The 18,887-nt window shown below is 44.1% G+C and overlaps 1 protein-coding gene across 1 annotated transcript in view; it reads right to left on the bottom strand.

Moving 5' to 3' along the window:
• The window catches only part of LOC139461193 (uncharacterized), a 28,468-nt gene extending 9,840 nt beyond the window's left edge, over nucleotides 1-18,628 (bottom strand). Inside the window, exons 1-8 of the mRNA XM_071242787.1 lie at nucleotides 18,404-18,628; nucleotides 11,127-11,258; nucleotides 10,529-10,580; nucleotides 7,429-7,455; nucleotides 6,137-6,262; nucleotides 5,017-5,097; nucleotides 2,467-2,574; nucleotides 1,233-1,502 (exon numbers count right to left, since the gene is read on the bottom strand). Of these exons, the coding sequence (XP_071098888.1) occupies nucleotides 1,233-1,502; nucleotides 2,467-2,574; nucleotides 5,017-5,097; nucleotides 6,137-6,262; nucleotides 7,429-7,455; nucleotides 10,529-10,580; nucleotides 11,127-11,258; nucleotides 18,404-18,586 (979 nt within the window). The 5' untranslated portion in view covers nucleotides 18,587-18,628. The remainder of the gene's footprint in view (nucleotides 1-1,232; nucleotides 1,503-2,466; nucleotides 2,575-5,016; nucleotides 5,098-6,136; nucleotides 6,263-7,428; nucleotides 7,456-10,528; nucleotides 10,581-11,126; nucleotides 11,259-18,403) is intronic.
• Between the last annotated feature and the right edge of the window lie 259 nt (nucleotides 18,629-18,887).

Consider the following 18,887-nt stretch of genomic DNA (forward strand, 5'->3'; position numbering starts at 1 on the left):
GGAGCGGAACTGAGTTGAGCTGAGCTGAGCTGTGTGTGTGAGTGAGTGAGTGAGTGAGTGAGTGAGTGAGTTAGTGAGTGAGTGAGTGTGGTTTTACGCCGATTTGAGTAATATTAAAGGAATATCATAGCAGGGGACACAAGAATTAGGGTTCACACGTATCAACGCGGGGTTCAATCAGGGGCTTTCAGCGTGACGAGATAACGTTTTAACCACTGGGCTACCCTCCACCCAAGTGAGTGAGTCACTTGTGAGTAAATTAAACACCGCGGAACAGCATTTCAGGTGTGTTGAGGCGTGAAGGTGTCAGCTTGATGTGGGAGGAAAGCCCGACTCAAGCAGGTCCTAGACGGTTACCACGGCTACAGGTATTTTGCTGATCAAAGAACGTGGTGAATCTTGGATTCTAACGCATATTCATTGGATTCTGCCACGTCGAAGAGACGCAACTCTGCACAACGAATTGCGGCGTCATAGAAGATTGGGGCAACGTGACATCTTTTGTGTGTGTGTGTGTGTGTGTGTGTGTGTGTGTGTGTGTATGTATGTGTGTTTATTGTTTAACGCCCCACTCCACAATATTCCAGATATATGACGAAGGCCCGTAAATAATCGAGTCTGGACAAAACAATCTCGTGATTGATATTATGAACAACGCATTTGGGGCACGATGCCACACAATCAGTCGAGTCACCGAGCCTGAGATCTATTGAGTCGCCTCTTACGACAAACAAAGGTTTTTAGTGATCAATTCAAACCCGGACTCCCGAGTTTCCAATGTCAACCTCTCACTATAAGCACCAATATGTTTTACACTGCAGCCGATATAAAAATCCGTTCATAGTAAGTGAACGTACCCGTGAAGATCCGGGGTAGAATAGGTCTTCAGCACCCCATGCTTGTCGTAAAAGGTGACTATGCTTGTCGTAAGAGGCAACTAACGGGATCGGGTGGTCAGGTTCGCTGACTTGGTTGATGCATGTCATCACTGGAATGTGTAGTCCAGATTCGATTATTTACAGACCGCCGTTATAGAGCTGGACTATTGCTGAGTGCGGAGTTAAACAACAAACCAAAAGAAAAAGTAAGTGAACATTGTTCTACCCTGCTGGGCTAGGCAAACCAGTGGTTGACAGCATGAGCAAAGATCCACACCATCGGTGAAGGGTACACTCAGACAGATGGCACATTGTAACTACGCGATCAACTTGCACTCGACGGACACCACTGACCTGAAATGTCCAGCTGGTAACGTGTGACAGAACTACCAAACATGTTGGTCACTTCACAGGTGAACACCTTTCCATTGTCAGATAGCTGCGCCCCCATCAAAGTGAGCCCATCCTTTGACTGTACGTAACGAGTCGCTCCAAGCTGTGTTAGCGGAGGGATCCATTCTACCGTTGGGGGTGGATAGCCAGATTCTTTACAACCGAGAAGCACATTGTCACCGACTGTACCGTAGACAGTCAACGCCTTGGATCCAATCTGTTTAGGGGAAGCTGGAAAATGTTTAAAATATTTCATAACGAAGTTGCAGCTGATAACATCTGTATCTGTCTCTATGTCATCTTAGTACAGCATCTGTACACCCAGCAATGGATGGGTACCCGGTTGGATGATATGCTCATGTGACTGTTAACCTTCGAGCGCCTCACAGGTTGCCTGGGGTGTACACTCCCCAGGGAGCTGAGAATGAGAATCGAGTGCACACTGATCCATTGACCCGGATAATTATGTAGCGGGTTGAGCATGATTAAGGGTGTGGATTTGTCGCATTATAGATACACTCTTTATATCTTACTTTCTGCATGAGTGAGTCAGCAATATTTCAGGGTTTTTTTAAATAATATAGTCTTCATCATTATTTATTTTCTACCATACTTGGCGTCTCACACCTCGGAAAATAAGAACGTAACAATAGACAGGGGTGGGGCAATGTGATAGACAGGGGCGGGACACAGTGATAAACAGGGGCGGGGCAATGTGATAGACAGGGGCGGGGCAATGTGATAGACAGGGGCGGGGCAATGTGATAGACAGGGGCGGGACACAGTGATAAACAGGGGCGGGGCAATGTGATAGACAGGGGCGGGGCAATGTGATAGACAGGGGCGGGACACAGTGATAAACAGGGGCTGGGCACAGTGATAGACAGGGACGGGGCAATGTGATAATTAAACAGGGGCGGGGCACAGTGATAGACAGGGGCGTGGCACAATGATAATTAAACAGGGGCGGGGCACAGTGATAGACAGGGGCGGGGCAATGCGATAGATACAGAACTGACTCATTGCTAGTCTGTGAATTTTCGATTTGTCTTAATTAAACAAAAGTGAAAATGTGTTGAATACCAAAAAGGATTAATCTTTAATTCAAATTAAGCACAAGAGGATGTCGGACTTGTGTGAACGTGCTTCAAGAAATGATAAAACTTGATTGATAGATGTGACTTATTTTACTCACAAAGTCGAAGACAGCACTCTTGGGGGAGAGGGGCGTTGCCACTCCCAAAGCCTCCGCTGTCCCCTTTTGGCCCTGGAGGCCCGGAGAACCCTGTGGGCCCTCTGTCGCCTGGCAACAGAACATGGGAATATCGCATAGAAACACTCAGTCTGTTATTCCGGCCTGGAGAGATGTGGCCATCCTCTTTGTCTCCGGGTACCGCGGTGAAACTACACCATAGTTTTCAACCGATCTCGAGAGTATGTGACGTGACGGCACAGACTCACACACGGGGTACATCACACATTATAATGCCTCAAAGTGAGATTGACCAATCAGAGAGCAGAATTACTAACCCCATATGAACCTTTATTATGCCTCAAAGTGAGATTGACCAATCAGAGAGCAGAATTACTCACCCCATATGAACCTTTATTATGCCTCAAAGTGAGATTGACCAATCAGAGAGCAGAATTACTAACCCCATATGAACCTTTATTATGCCTCAAAGTTAGATTGACCAACCAGAGAGCAGAATTACTAACCCCATATGAGCCCTTATTATGCCTCAAAGTGAGATTGACCAATCAGAAATCAGAATTACTAACCCCATATGAGCCCTTATTATGCCTCAAAGTGAGATTGACAAATAAGAGGGCAGAACTACTAACCCTATATGAGCCCGTATACAGTCTTTAAAAATCCAAGATGGTTGTTACTGACCTAATATGAGACTGTATACCGTCAGTAACAGCCATTTTGGATTTTCCAACAAACACCTCACATATTTCACATGGAAATTAATGAACCGAAACTCGTTATTCGACATTGTTTTGTGTTTCAATGTAATTAATAGTGATGTGCAAATACATTATTCTTTAAAGAAACCACGTTCGTGAATTAAAGAAAAAAAGCTTACAACGTAGGTCACTGATTAACAAAAGGATGATGTCACAAACAAGAAACGTGACGCCAACGACGTCACGTAGCAATATTATGAATAGCAGCCCGTCGTCAGGGGAACACGGACTGCTATCAAGTTACGGTGGACCGCAGATTTTTGTTAACATGCGGGCAGTTTTATTATAGTTCTATCCATTTTAGCTTTAATACTTGTTGAACCGTTCACATGTAGTGCATTATATATTCCATTGTTAACGTTTGAGTTTACATTAAAGTATTGTTTCGGAAACATACTAGTATATACTGGTCCTGTCATTAATACCGGTTTTCACTTTGACATGACATTTGCAATATGGACACCAAATTGTGTAAACCTTTCGACATGATAAATTCGTTATGGTGTCTCCTCGCACAATATGTTCCTGCTAACTAATATGACACCGTATACAAGGCCACTGAAGGCACCATAACTAATAATATACCCCTCGAGATCTCTTGACAACGAATGTATCTCACCGACAAAGAAAAACCTTTGATTCAGCCATGTTGACTGCTAGCAGACGACGAAAACGAGTTTACCCAATACATTCGGATAAAGATCGGTTCTTTTTATCTCAACGATACTTTTGCGAGATAAGTAAGTTACGCAAGGTGTGTTCCGATTTATTTCTCAGCAGGGTTCATGAGCGAACTACGTGGAACATAATCGCCCGCACCTTAACCAATCAGAAGCTGGTATTTTAATGTAAGGTGAGATATAATAACCCATGGATTCCCGAGATCTCAAATTACCTGCTCTTGAATCAATTTGTCATTTTCAGGCTGCTACTATCATCAGTCTAACGAACCAATCGGAACGCGAGTTGCAAACGAGCCTCAATGTTGGGTTGGTTGTATCAACAACATGGCGGCCAGGCCCATTGATTACGAAAGAGTTTGTGAGAAATTCATCATTGAAAAACAGACTGACACGCAATAGAAAGCCCTAAAAATCTTTTGGTGGAAAGGATGTATTCCTGTCCATTATATCTGGGACCCGTGAAGATCCGGGGTAGAATAGGTCTTCAGCAACCCATGCTTGTCGTAAAAGGCGGCTAACGGGATGGGGTGGTCAGGCTCGTGGACTTGGTTGATGCATGTCATCGATCCCAATTGCGTGGATCGATGCTCATGATGTAAATCACTGGATTGTCTGGTCCAGACTCGATTATTTACAGAACGCCGTCATACAGCTGGAATAATGCTGAGTGCGGCGCAAAACAACAAACCAAACCCCACAAAACCATTATAGCCGGCGGTGACAAGTGCCCCGACTTATTTTTGCTTAATTTCTCGACCTTCATATAAATCTGTTCAATATTATCGATTATACCACCTTTGTCGCGAACCGCGAAGTTACGGGTTAGAACATATCTTCAGGAACCCATGCCTGCTGTCAAAGGCGACCATGCTTGTCGAAAGAGGCGATTAGCGAGATCGGGTGATCAGGCTCGCTGACTTGGTTGAGGCATGTCAACGGTTCCCAATTGCGTAAATGATGTCTATAACTGGATTGTCTGGTCCAGACTCGATTTTTGTCAGACCGCCGTCATATAGCTGGAATATTGCTGAATGCGACGTTAACAAACAAACAAACAAACAAACAAACAAACAAACAAACAAACAAACCTCTTTCGCCTTTGTCCCCCTTAGGTCCGGCGAGACCATTTTGACCGTTAACGCCCGGCTCGCCCTTCGTGCCTGGAGTGCCTGTATGATAAGAGTAACGAGAGAATGGGTAGGTTTAACACCAATTTGAACAATATTTCATCACAATCACGTGTGAGAAAGTACATAAGGTTAAGCAATCCTATTTCGTATTATCTTCCGGACACATTTCGTTCCGCAATATTCCCATTGTAATTTGCTGTATGTTTTTTTAACTTCCGGTGTGTACGTGTTAGTGACTGGGTTGATCGACCTTGGAAAACAGAACCACGTGCTCAAGAGCCTTAACATGATCCATGAGGTGAGGTGAAATGGGGTTTAACGTCGCGTCCAAGATTGTTGCACTTATATAGCGACATGCATGCACGAGTGTGTGTTTGTGTGGCTGCTTGTACTAGTCCGGACTGATGCCGATTTATAGTGCTAGCACACTGAGAAACCATGCCGCAGTTTAACATGACTACCCCACTCAGACACTGTATACTGACGCCGAGCCGACCAGTCCTTGTTTTAGCCCCTTAATGCCGAGCGCCAGACAGGGTAACAACAAGTACCATCTTTTAACGTCTTTTGGTATGACGCGGCCGGGGATCGAACCCCGGACCTTCCTTTCTCCGGGCGGACGCTCTACCACTAGACCACGCAGGCGGTCACATGATCCATGAACGTGAGCCAGAATGAATGGACGTTTCTAACTGTAGGTATTCATTTATCATCATGCGTTAATAAACGTATTCAAGACATCCATCCTCAATACATGGAATGACCATTTCCAGTTTGTTTCATTTGTAGCCACCGTTAAACATGGGTATATTCTTCCTTTTGCTCTGCAGTTTATTTCTGTCTGACTAACGGGATCGGGTGGTCAGGCTAGCTGACTTGGTTGATGCATGTCATCGTATCCCAATTGCGTGGATTGAGGCTGATGATGTCAGTCACTGGACTGCCTGGTCCAGACTCGATTATATACAGACCGCCGTCATACAGCTGGAATATTGTGCGGCGGCGTTAAACAACAAACAAATAAAGAAACAAACAATTTACAGAAAGACATCACAGGAGGCAATATGCACGTGACTACCTTGACTCCCCATCTCTCCCTTGGGGCCGCCGGGGCCGTTGTATCCTGCACTTCCGGGTTCTCCCTTCATTCCCTGCAGACCCTGGAACCCCTGTGAGCCGATCTGGCCCAGGTCCCCCTTGTTTCCTGCACAAAGAAACGCGTTGAGGACAAGGGCAGTCTTTCTTACAGACCGCAGAGCATAGCAAACAATTACCTCTTATTCTATCCCACCCTTCTCAGTTCTATCAGCCTACACTCAAACCCGTTTCAGCTCTATCAACATATACTCATCCCCTTCTCAGCTCTATCAGCCTATACTCATTCCGTTCTCAGCTCTATCAGCCTATACTCATCCCCTTCTCAGCTCCATCAGTCTATACTCATTACGTTCTCAGGCCTATCAGCCTATACTTATCACCAATTCAGCTCTATCAGCCTATGCTCATCCCCTTCTCAGCTCTATCAGCCTATACTCATTCCGTTCTCAGCTCTATCAGCCTATACTCATCCCCTTCTCAGCTCCATCAGTCTATACTCATTCCCTTCTCAGGCCTATCAGCCTATACTCATCCCCTTCTCAGCTCTATCAGCCTATACTCATCGCCCTCTGAACTCTATCAGCATATATTCGGGTTATTCCGAGGTCAATCGACATTACGCAACAAATTATTATGAGATCACCTGACAATACTCAACAAGTTATTCTGAGGTCACTCGGCAATACACAGCAAGTTCGTCTGGGGTAGCATGACAATGGATTAAGCCGATGTTTTTAATGAAACATCTGACAATACCGACCTTATTCTGAGGTCGCCTGACAATACCGACCCTATTCTGAGGTCGCCTGACAATACCGACCCTATTCTGGGGTCGCCTTACAATATCGACCTTATTCTGAGGTCGCCTGACAATACCGACCTTATTCTGAGGTCGCCTGACAAAACCGACCTTATTCTGAGGTCGCCTGACAATACCGACCCTATTCTGAGGTCGCCTGACAATACCGACCCTATTCTGAGGTCGCCTGACAATACCGACCCTATTCTGAGGTCGCCTGACAATACCGACCCTATTCTGAGGTCGCCTGACAATACCGACCCTATTCTGAGGTCGCCTGACAATACCGACCTTATTCTGAGGTCGCCTGACAATACGGACCTTCTCCTTAGTTGGCCTGACAATACCGACCTTATTCTGAGGTCGCCTGACAATACCGACCTTATTCTGAGGTCGCCTGACAATACCGACCCTATTCTGAGTTCTTCTGAGGTAACCTGATATACACGGAAAGTTATTCTGAGGTCACCTACCTGGATCTCCTTTCTCTCCCTTTTCACCTGTAAGGACAAACACAGCGTTTTATGAGCAGCCAGAGTTATGTATGACATACAACACATTATATTCAACAGTGAGTGAATGTTGTTTTATGCCAGAATCAATCTCAATAAAATCAGATCTAAGTTCTCGCTACCGCTAAACAAAGATCTGAGGACATCCCATTACGAGTCACGTCAGACCGACCTTGCGCGAACTTTGACCAATGGAATGACCAATCAGAAGGCAGCTTTTTCGTGCTTTACGGCACTAATTTCAAATTGGCGACTACGCTTCGAAACATATTTTGACAAATTCTCGATTACAAATTTGAAACCTGAACAAAAGAACATACTGGAATGGCTAATAGATGGTCTAGATTGTATGGATTCAGACGTTAAACCCGTAACTATCGTTCGGAATAAAGTTTTCGAGGTTGCATGATTAGAAATCACATTCCGACTGTCACTTTCAAAATCTGGTAAGCGGCGCTCTGATTGGTCGGATGAAAGGTCGTTCTGACGTGTCCACTAATGGGATGTCTTCAGATCTTTGTTTAGCGGTAGCGAGAACTGAGGTCTGATTTTAATGAGATTGCGCCAGAATCAGCAAACTTCCCGGAATTAAAGGGTGAGTGGCCAATACTCGAGCCAGGGCCAATCAAATCAGGGAGTGCTTGTTGTTCACGACAAACTGTAAATAATCGAGGCCAGATATCCAGTGATCAATACGATGAGCCACGTACAGACTGACCACCCGATCTATTGAACACCTCTCACGACCAGCATAGGGTACTGACCCGTGAAGATCCGATTTAGAAAAGGTCTTAACCAACCCATAAGAGGCGACTAACGGGACTGGATGGTCAAGTTCGCTGACTTTGTTGATGCGGTCATCGTATCCGAATTTCGTGGATCCATGCTCATGATATCAGTCACTGGATTGTCTGGTCCAGACTCGATTATTTACAGACCGCCGTCACTAGTTGGAATATTGCTGAGTTCAGCGTTAACTAACCAATGAACAAACAAATAAACAAACAAACTCATGGTACTTGTGACGTATCTAACCGGGATCCCCACTTGGTAAATGGCGAATGGCGCCATGCGAAACAATCTACCCAGTCAGTGTTCGCTGATACCCATCGTCCAGGCTGACTATATGGTCGATTTAGTTGCCTCGTACAGGTTCTACTACGCTAAATCTGAATTAATCGTTGTACCAACAGCTTTGCCAGCAGATTGAAACATCTGGCAGCTGTGATTGAATGAATTCGTGTACGATTTTTTTATGTGTTTAAAATCAAAACTGACCATGTTTCTTCAATATTTAGAGCAGTCGTTTTCAACATGCTGAAAGTGACCACAAATTATTTCAAGCAGAGGACATTTGGTGCTGAATTTGGTTGGTGTGTTAAGCTTCCTATAGTCGTAAAAGGATCCATCTTCCCGAGGCAAGTAAGTTAACTGACTATAAAAGTCCAGTTTCCACCCTTGCCAAACTAGGCTGGTAATATGGAGTTACATTTTGGCTGGACTAACGAGTCTATGCATAGTCCAATCAAAATCGTTTTATCACAATATAGATCGTGGTTATCTATCAGATCGTCTTGACTCGGCGCCACCGTTTTGTTTGAAGCAATTGCAAGTGATACGAGAGGTTGAATCTGATTGGTCAATAGGAGAGGCATAGAAAGGACATAACTCGTAATAGACACTGGTAGCGCTACGATCGAGCCCAGGAATTCCAGCCTAGTTCGGCAAGGGTGGAAACTGGACTTTTAAAGTCACTGACTCAGTTAACTCTCTTGCCTCGGGAAGATGAAAAGGATCTGACTGAGCTGGACAAACTTTGTGTTTTGTTGCAACTTCAATACAAGACAGTGGATAGTTTTAATGGCTGTTAAATGATTAGTTATTTCAATATTTTTCGATAACGTTACCTCAGAAGTGCATGGGAACCAACTGGTTATGTGTACCCTAGTATACAAACAACATCCCGAAGGGGAAGTAATCTTACTTTGGTCACCAACGTTTATCTCCCTTTTCAGAATCAATGTCATTGGAAAACCCATATAATCCCCGGTTGTGGTTATGGGCTGATACATAAATTAGAAGTGAATCCATGACATTTGATTGGCTAATCAAGGTATGTTTATCTTGCGTTTATGCTTCCAGAAACCTCAAAACTAGGCCACGCCCTCTAGCGGACTACAATCTCCTGCTTAATAGAATCGGCCAGGCGTTTATTGCATTTTTGCGCTGATCGATCGATATAACTGATTTCGTACAGTTGTCCAGCTCTTATGTGTTAATTGTGTGATTAGTCTTATTACTTATTGACCATCAATTAGGGCAATATCGTGTCTTATGGACCATAAAATATGACATTGTCCGAGATGTGGCCAATAATTGTTTTTACTACATAATAATTAAAACATATGTCACGGGAAGTTAAAGGATGCACAACAAGCCTTGCGTTACGTTTTCGCTGATTGGAGGAAAATATTCCCTTGAGTCTAATGGCTTAATCACACAGGGCAATACGATTCTTGATCTCTACGCGGCAGGGCAAAACCGTATTTTAAGGAAGGTCGTGGGAACCTTTCTCACCCAATGAAAATACAGATTTAATTTGCAAATGTAACAATAGTGTTAATTTATTTATAAGAACTGACTTCAGTATTGACTTCAATATTTTGCATTTATTGATTAACGTAAAACCGGTGCGCACACCGTCAGTTAAGCGTTTTTGCGGATTAACCCAAATTAAGTGTCCATTGAAGTGGACTCTTCTTTCAGACGGGGGCCCAGTCGTCTGAGGCGCCGCGATTTGCTGTGCAGAGTTGCGTCCCTTGGGCACGCCAGAAACCTATTATTGTGGGTTCGAATCCCGGTTCTCCCCGATTATGTTTCTATGTTTGTTAGCACCATACCTGTGCTCGTGGGTTTCACCGAAGTGGTAAACGTCCGAGACCTGCATGATTTCGGGCATTCCTCCCACATTAAGCTGACACGCCGTGATATAACTGGAATAATGTTAAAAGCGGCGTTAAACCCAATTCACTAACTCTTCTTTCAGACGTTTAACACTCACCGGCCGGGCAGACTAGGGTGGAGTTCTCGCAGTAAGACTGAACCAGTTGGGCCTGGAACACAGAGCGTGATCACTGATTGATTTATAATCGCTAAGTCACACATATTCGACATAATAAGCGCCCAGGGCGCTCTCAAAATTAGAAATGGGGGGCTCTTATTAGAATATTATTTTGGTGAAAAACAACAGAGTTGAAAGATCTTACATTTCGTGGTTTATGCTGACAGCCTGAAATGTTTATATACGACAGATATATTTTTCCAGAATTTAATTTGTACCCATATTTAAGGATGTATATAACATACGTATTATAAGAATAAATATGTCTTGTGTACATTGATCAATCAGAATGGGTGCTAATTGGGATCGTTCACTAGCCAATATATGTGTAAATATCGCCATGGGCGCTTATTAGAGCGGGGCGCTTATTACGTCGAATACGGTAATTAAAAATCAAACCAAATTCAGGCCAGTCTATCAATAATGAATGAGCATTGGTTATTTCATATCAAGATTTTAAACTCAGGCCTACATGAAACATGAAATGAGTTATCACGTGATAAAGGTAACAGCACGTGACGAGGGTAATACCGCGTACCTCCGAAGCGATCATCTGCTTGACCAGCGTCTCAATTCCCCCCTGACCCAGCAGTTGTCGCGTGTCCATCTGGTGGTCAATGTGTCGCTTCACCAGTCTCTCAACATCAACTTCGAGGTCATCAAGATTCCTCTGCAAAGATGAAAACAAAACACAAATCAAAACCAAAAATAATCCCTCGCGACCCATCTTCCTTAGGCAAGAGAGTTAACTGACTGTAAAAGTCGATTTTCCACGATCTGATTCAATAACCAAAATCTATATTGTAACAAAACGGGTCTTACCTCGCAAAGTGCATCACAAATCACGCGAGCACCTTGATTAAAAACATGAAAAGATTTTGGAAATATGTGCTGACGCCAAATCCTGCAATCGACCGATATCTGTAAGGCAGTTAACGAACCGGATTTCGATTTTGTGACGCGATATTGATTGGACTATGCATAGACTCGTTAGTCCAGCAAAAATATAGTTCCACAATTCCTGCCTAGATCGACAAGGGTGGAAACTGGACTTTTAAAGTCAGTTAATTCCCTTGACTCAGGAAGATGATGACCACCATGATGTTGACGTTCTACTACGAGTACCTTATTTCAAAATGTTGCACCTACACTCCTTGTCCCTCTCCCAGACCCTACAAAAATTGATCCAAATCAAGTCTAGAATGATTTGGCAATTTTCGATTGCCTATGCCTGAACTTATGCAATGTTCTGGGCTCCATTTGGATTATATTTTGGAGTTTGTAGATATATAGTTTTAAATAAGATAACTTTATTTCTTGGACTTAATGTTAGCCTTTGCTGCGTGTGAGCTCACAGAACGATCATTGATACTGGGGGAACTTCTGTGAAAAACAAGTTTCACGAAATATTTAGAGAAGCAGTTTTGCCTCTAATTGCACATACACCAAATTTTTACTGGACGCGCCGAATGTCCTGAGTGAATGAATGTGGTTTAACGCCGCTTAAGCAATATTCCAGCAATATCAAAGCGGGAGACACATGAATTGGGCTTCAGACATTGTACCCATGTCGGGAATCGAACCCGGGTCCTCGGCGTGACGAGCGAACGCTTTAACCACTAGGCTACCAAAGCGCTCCAAACAGGCAGGACTGGTGTCCTTCTGACGCCATGGAACTTCATACAGTGGTAACCTGTTATTTCCAACCTATGCTGGGTGGTCAGGCTTGGTGATCATGTCTTGTGGAAGTGGAATGTGTTTTGGAACTGTGATTATAATTGATCTTCGCCTCCTGGTAAAGATTAATAGAGATCGTTACCCCTGTGTTTTTCGGTATCGTATATATATTTTTTTCAGGAACATAATTGTATTATGAGAGCCTTTCCGATACGGACACATACGAGGGTAATAGCCTGTGTCATGTAATAATATTCTTACAATAGCGGATGTTCAAGACGCAAATTCACTCAATGAAGAAGCTGTCAAACTGCGCATGAATACACTTTTGGAGTGAACCGGCTAGTTTATCATATAATGTCAATTAAATCACTCGCAGTCATGTTTGTCGCCATTGTTCAGTGGTGGCATATTGGAAACCTCTTTCTATGCATATTTGGAACGTTGTCAACAGTGTATTAAGAAATAAGGTATCGCATTGATATATGGAGTTTAAAAGTAGTTCCTCATTTGCATATTTATAGGATCATGATGCCAAGTTTACCTGAATGGTTTAATTTTGCATAACTAACACAAGCCTTAATATGATAAAGTTTATGTCCTCAAACATTGACCGAAAAAACATATACACCTGCACAAAGGTTAAGCGCCACCCACCATATTTGTGAGCTGTTACTTTTGGCACTTAATGATGACTATTATAACGAGATGTACGATTGTTATAAGCCGTATATGTAAACCTCATGTGATGCAAAAGTTGTCTCAAAGCAAGTTTATCTTGTGTTCCAAAAGAATATGAGCAGAAAGGAATTTTACCGAAGACCAGAAATTGAAGGATTAGAAAACATTGAATTCTTTTTTTTTTGTCATGTAACTGTCATGATATCACCAAACCATATCAGGTGTCACATAGACACCCTAGGGAGTGCAGAGTCTATTGCAAGACAGAAACGTCAGTAACGTGTGTATGATCCAAGGACATTGACCGCAGCTTCAACCCTACGCCTCATACTCATTACAAGTCGTTGAATGCTTCTTGGAGGCAAACGGATCCATTCTTCATGAAGTGCGGCTTCAGGTCCAGCGAGATTTTGAACTGGGGGATCACGATGTCTGATTTTCCGGCCAAGAATGCCCCAGAGATGCTCAATCAGATTAAGATTCGGACTACAGGCCCGCCAAGGAAGAGTGGCAATAGCTTCTTGACGCAAATAAGCCAAAACCACCCGAGATCTGTGTGGTCTAGCATTGTCGTCCATGTAAACAGGTCTTGTCTGAAGAGGATGGTTGTCAAAATGAGGGACTACCACTGGACGAAGAACGGCATCTTGGTATTGTTGGCCATTCAGGTTTCCACGAATTGTCACCAGCGGAAGTTTGCAGCCGAAGGAAACACAACCCCATATCATGACAGACCCCCCGCCACATGCTAAGGTCTTATGGATGTTCCTTGGTGCAAAACGAGTGGTACGTTGCCTCCAAACACGTATTCGACCATCAACAGTTCATAGCAGCGTTCGACACTCGTCAGACCAATGGATCCTTCTCCAGTTGGCCAGGTTCCATCGACTACGGGTACGACACAATATCAGACGATTCCGCTTGACAATCAAACGAGTGATAACACTGTGATGACGACCCTTTTGTTTTGCAATGGCCCTGCATGTCATGCCAGCATTTTTCATGCCTATCACTTGCCATCTTTCGTTAACTTTCTCCTCACCATGGCTGATTTTCAACCTCTATTTGAAGGGGAATCTCACACAGGAGTAAAATGCAACCACGTGTCTGAAACTTGAATTTCACTATTTATAGGGTAGGGGAACTGCAGCAACACATAAAGCACGCTGTCCTTGTGGTATCTGGACAAATTTGGGTTCATGAAACCATTGAAGCCTAATTCAGTCATACATCATCATATTTCGTATTTCTGATTCCCACACTTGAAATCAATAGACTATGAATATGGTGGCGCTGAACTTTTGTGCATGTGTATATATCCTATAAACCGTTTAGCAAACCTACATGCTTGTATGGAAGGATTGACCGATTGGTTGGGATGGTCTCCTAGGTATTAACGGCAATAATTGTCCCGATTGGGGACTCAGATCTACAGAGTCGTGGCCTTCTAAATTACTACCAGGCCCGCTCAACTCACGCCCTGGTCAAGGTTGCTACGGATGGAGTCATGGCATAGGTCTCCATAGTAACAACAAGTTCCACCCAATGGAAACATGTCGTAAACAACAAATTCGTAAAGTTTATTTCAGTTATATCACGGTGTGTCAGCTTGATGTGGGAGTATTTCAGTTATATCATGGTGTGTCAGCTTGATGTGGGAGTATTTCAGTTCTATCACGGTATGGCAACTTGATGTGGGGAGTATTTCAGTTATATCATGGTGTGTCAGCTTGATGTGTGAGTATTTCAGTTATATCACGGTGTGTCAGCTTGATGTGGGAGTATTTCAGTTATATCACGGCGTGTCAGTTTGATGTGGGAGTATTTCAGTTATATCATGGTGTGTCAGTTTGATGTGGGAGTATTTCAGTTATATCACGGCGTGTCAGTTTGATGTGGGAGTATTTCAGTTATATCATGGTGTGTCAGTTTGATGTGAGAGTTTTTTAGTTATATCATGGTGTGTCAGCTTGATGGCGTATTTTAGTTATATCACGGCGTGTCAGCTTGATGTGCGAGCAACGACCAAAGTGATGCAGGATATTTGCCATTGTGGTGAAACCCGCGTACGGGGTAAGTTTGTCGGTAACCCTTGAAACAAATTATCTGGGCTAATCTTCAAACCACAATCACTGGTTCCTGGCACGCCCAAGGGGCGCAACTTTGCACAGCGAATTGCGGCGCTTTTCCAACATTGGATAATGAAACCTTCATCCGGACGTACAGAATATTTTTTTTCTGCTACTCTGTATGTTACTACTCTGAGTTGCTAATGTAATCCTGGCCTTCTAACCAACACTGACCTTAATTTTATTTCAACATTATTTGTTGCGAAAAGCCAATGAATTTGGCTCAAATGTCATACTTACGAGGCCTTTTCGTGAGACCTTTAACAAATATATATATAAACAAGTTAAGCACCACCTGATATTATGTATGATAATACACTACCATAATGCTTAATGTTGATGGCAATACTAATTACGATATGAATGACTATTGTTTTGTCCGAATAATGTGACCGTTCATGCATGATGGTGACGTCCCAATTTCCCATGTTTTGCACGTGCATCATGACTCCCTAGCACTCAGAAAAGGCGGTATGTTCACGCAGCAAATACTGGAACTAAAAACAGTGTTAACTGATTTGTGAAGTTGTCAAGTCTGAAAATGGCAAAGGAAATTATGTGAAGCACTAAGATGGAGAATCAATGGAATGCATGCCGCAGGGATGTCTTTCAAGGCGATTGGACGTCAACTGGGTTACCATTACTCAGTAATCAGCCGACTAGAGCGAAAACATGCCCAAACCAATTCGGTAAAGGGCCTGGCACGTACAGGACGTGAAAACAGGATAATACTGCGATTAGTGCGAAGAAATCCATTTGCGATGAGCACCTACCTGAGGCGTAATTGGTTACCCATAGACATCTGTCTGGCCAAACATTTCGGAATCGTTTAAGAGCTGCTTGAATGAGGACCCGAAGAGTCGTCAAACGCCCCCTACTGGAACAACGTCATCGGAGACTGCGATTACAATGGCGTTTGGCACACCAAGAGTGGAACCTCAGAACATGGTGGCGTATCCATTGGTTAGATGAAAGCAGGTTTCAGCTGCATGTGAATGATGGCCGAAGGAGATGTGGAGGCACCGATGTACGGCATACACGCCAAGAACATTAAACCAACTGTTCCGTTTGGTGGTGGCTCCGTGATGATATCGGGGTGCATAACCCACGATTGCAAGCTAGACCATGTGACTATACGGGGCAATCTCAATGGTGAACGTTACATCCGGGAAGTTCTGGAACCAGTTGTTGTTCCCCATTTTGACAACCACACTCTTGCATCAAGACCCCTGTTCATGGACGATAACGCTAGACCCTACCGATCAAGAGCTGTGACTGTATATTTGGCAAGCAACGCCATTGCAACTCTACCTTGGCCTGCAATGAGTCGTGATCTTAACCCAATAGAGCACATTTGGGACATTCTTGGGCGTAGAGTGCAGGCAATGGACCCTCCTCCACACAATCTGGATGAATTGGAAGCAGCTTGACTCATGAATAGGCGCTATTTCCCCTTGAGATGATCCGACGTCTGACTGGAGGGATGAGGAGAAGGGTCGAGGCTGTCATCCGGGAACGCGGTCGCCCCACATGTTATTAAATTTTTTGACAAGCGAATGTCATTAATGGACGTTAATACACATTTTATTCAATATGTGCAATAATTTATCGTTGTTCCAGATTAGCAGTGCTATACTTATAGAGAGTGTTGTGTTGTGGTACAAACAGTACCGGTGTTTGGGCAACCATATCTAAAATTTCATTCTGGTTCAAAATTCTTTTGTTTTGTTTGTTATAGGATGATTGCTTTTTACAAACATAATGCTTTCTCCAACAACACTCTGTCAATTTAATCATGTTCGTGATTCTTATATTGACCGCCTCCGTGGTATAATGGCGTCCACCCGGAGAGCGGAAGGTCCGGGGTTCGATCCCAGGCCGCGTCATACCAAAAGACGTTAAAAGATGGTACTTGTTGTTACCCTGTCTGGCGTTCGGCATTAAGGGGTTAAACAAGGACTGGTCGGCTCGGAGTCAGTATATTGTGTCTGAGTGGGGTATTCATGTTAAACTCTGGCATGGTATCTCAGTATGCTAGCACTATAAATCGGCATCAGTCCGGACAAGTACAAGCAGCAAAACACACACGTGCATGCACGTCGCTAGATAAGTGCAATACTATTGGACGCGACGTTAAACCCCATTTCACCTCACCTCACCTCGTGATTCGTATTTGCTTCACAAAAATAATCTGGGGGGTGCTTAACTTTTTTTAGTGTGTATATATACGGACACACTTTGAAAATGCACATTGACTTTTTGTAATATTTTGTAACTAACATGTTCCGGGTAGTCAGGCATGTGATAATAAAACACAACAACGTTCGGGTTCGAGTGAGCACAATAACACATCTTGGATGACGATTCAAAACACAAGTATGCGTTATCATAGCGTCAGTTGGTTGGTTGGTTTGTTGTTTTACGCCGCGCTCAGCAATATTACAGCTATATGACGGCGGTCTGTAAAATCATCGCGTCTCGACCAGACAATCCAGTGATTGACATCATGAGCATCGATCCACGCAATTTGGATCGATGACCTGCATCACCAAGTCAGCGAGCCTGACCACCCGATCCCGTTAGTCGCCTTTTACGACAAGCATAGTCGCCTTTTACGGCAAGCATGGGTTGCTGAAGACCTATTCTACCCCGGATCATAGCGTCGGTATAAAACAATAGGATTTTTGACGTTACTATAACTTCTGCTCTACTCTGGTCATGAGAGATTAGGAGCGGTGGAGTAGCCCAGTGGTTAACGCGTTCGCTCGTCATGCCTAAAACCGGGTTCGATTCCCCACATGGGTAAAGTGTGAAGCCCATTTGTGGTGTCGCCCGCCGTGATATTGCTGCAATAGCGGCGTAAAACTATACTCACTCACCCATGAAAGTCCAGCTTTACATGTAACGCAATATTGTGAAGTCGATATAAGGTGAGGTGAGGTGAAATTGAGTTTAACGTCACGTCCAAGAATATTGCACTTATAAAGCGACGTGCATGCACGTGTGTGTGTGTGGCTGCTTGTACTAGTCCGGATGCCGATTTATAGTGCTAGCCAACTGAGATACCATGCCGCAGTTTAACATGAATACCCCACTCAAACACAGTATACTGACTCCGAGCCAACCAGTCCTTGTTTTAGCCCCTTGATGCCGAGCGCCAGACAGGGTAACAACAAGTACCATCTTTTAACGTCTTTTGGTATGACGCGGCCGGGGATCGAACCCCGAACCTTCCGCTCTCCGGGCGGACGCTCTACCACTAGACCACGGAGGCGGTCTGTAGTCGATATTAAACATGCCACATGTACTGACATAGATAAGGTCTTACCCTCATTCTTGACTTCTCGCGGTCTGCTTGTCTCTCCACGCTGATAATCCTGGCTTCTAGGAGAGACAGCTGAGTGTTCTGGTAGTAGGCGAACACCCCCAACACAACCAACGCCGTCACGCCAAGGACGGCAGCCGCCCATGTCTTGAGGCTGTGGTTTTGAGGCTGAGATTTGACACTCATACTTTGTGAAGTTCCTCCGCCAACGACCTGACCGTGGTGCAAGAAGGACGGTGGAGATAAGGTGGGAGGGTGACATGTGGTAGTGAGAGAATACCGTGGGCATGAGATAGAGGACCATTCGTCTATATGGTTAATGCATGCTTGTTGTAAAAGGCGACTAACGGATCGGGTGGTCAGGCTCGCTGACTTGGCTGATGCATGTCATCGTATCCCAATTGCGTGGACCGATGCTCATAATATCAACCACTGGACTGTCCTTTTTTTCCAGACCGCCGTCATATAGCTGGAAGATTGCTGAGTG

This window comes from Haliotis cracherodii, unplaced genomic scaffold (genome assembly GCF_022045235.1).
Source record: "Haliotis cracherodii isolate W230 unplaced genomic scaffold, xgHalCrac1.p SCAF_14, whole genome shotgun sequence".
Classification (NCBI taxonomy): Eukaryota; Metazoa; Mollusca; class Gastropoda; order Lepetellida; family Haliotidae; genus Haliotis; species Haliotis cracherodii.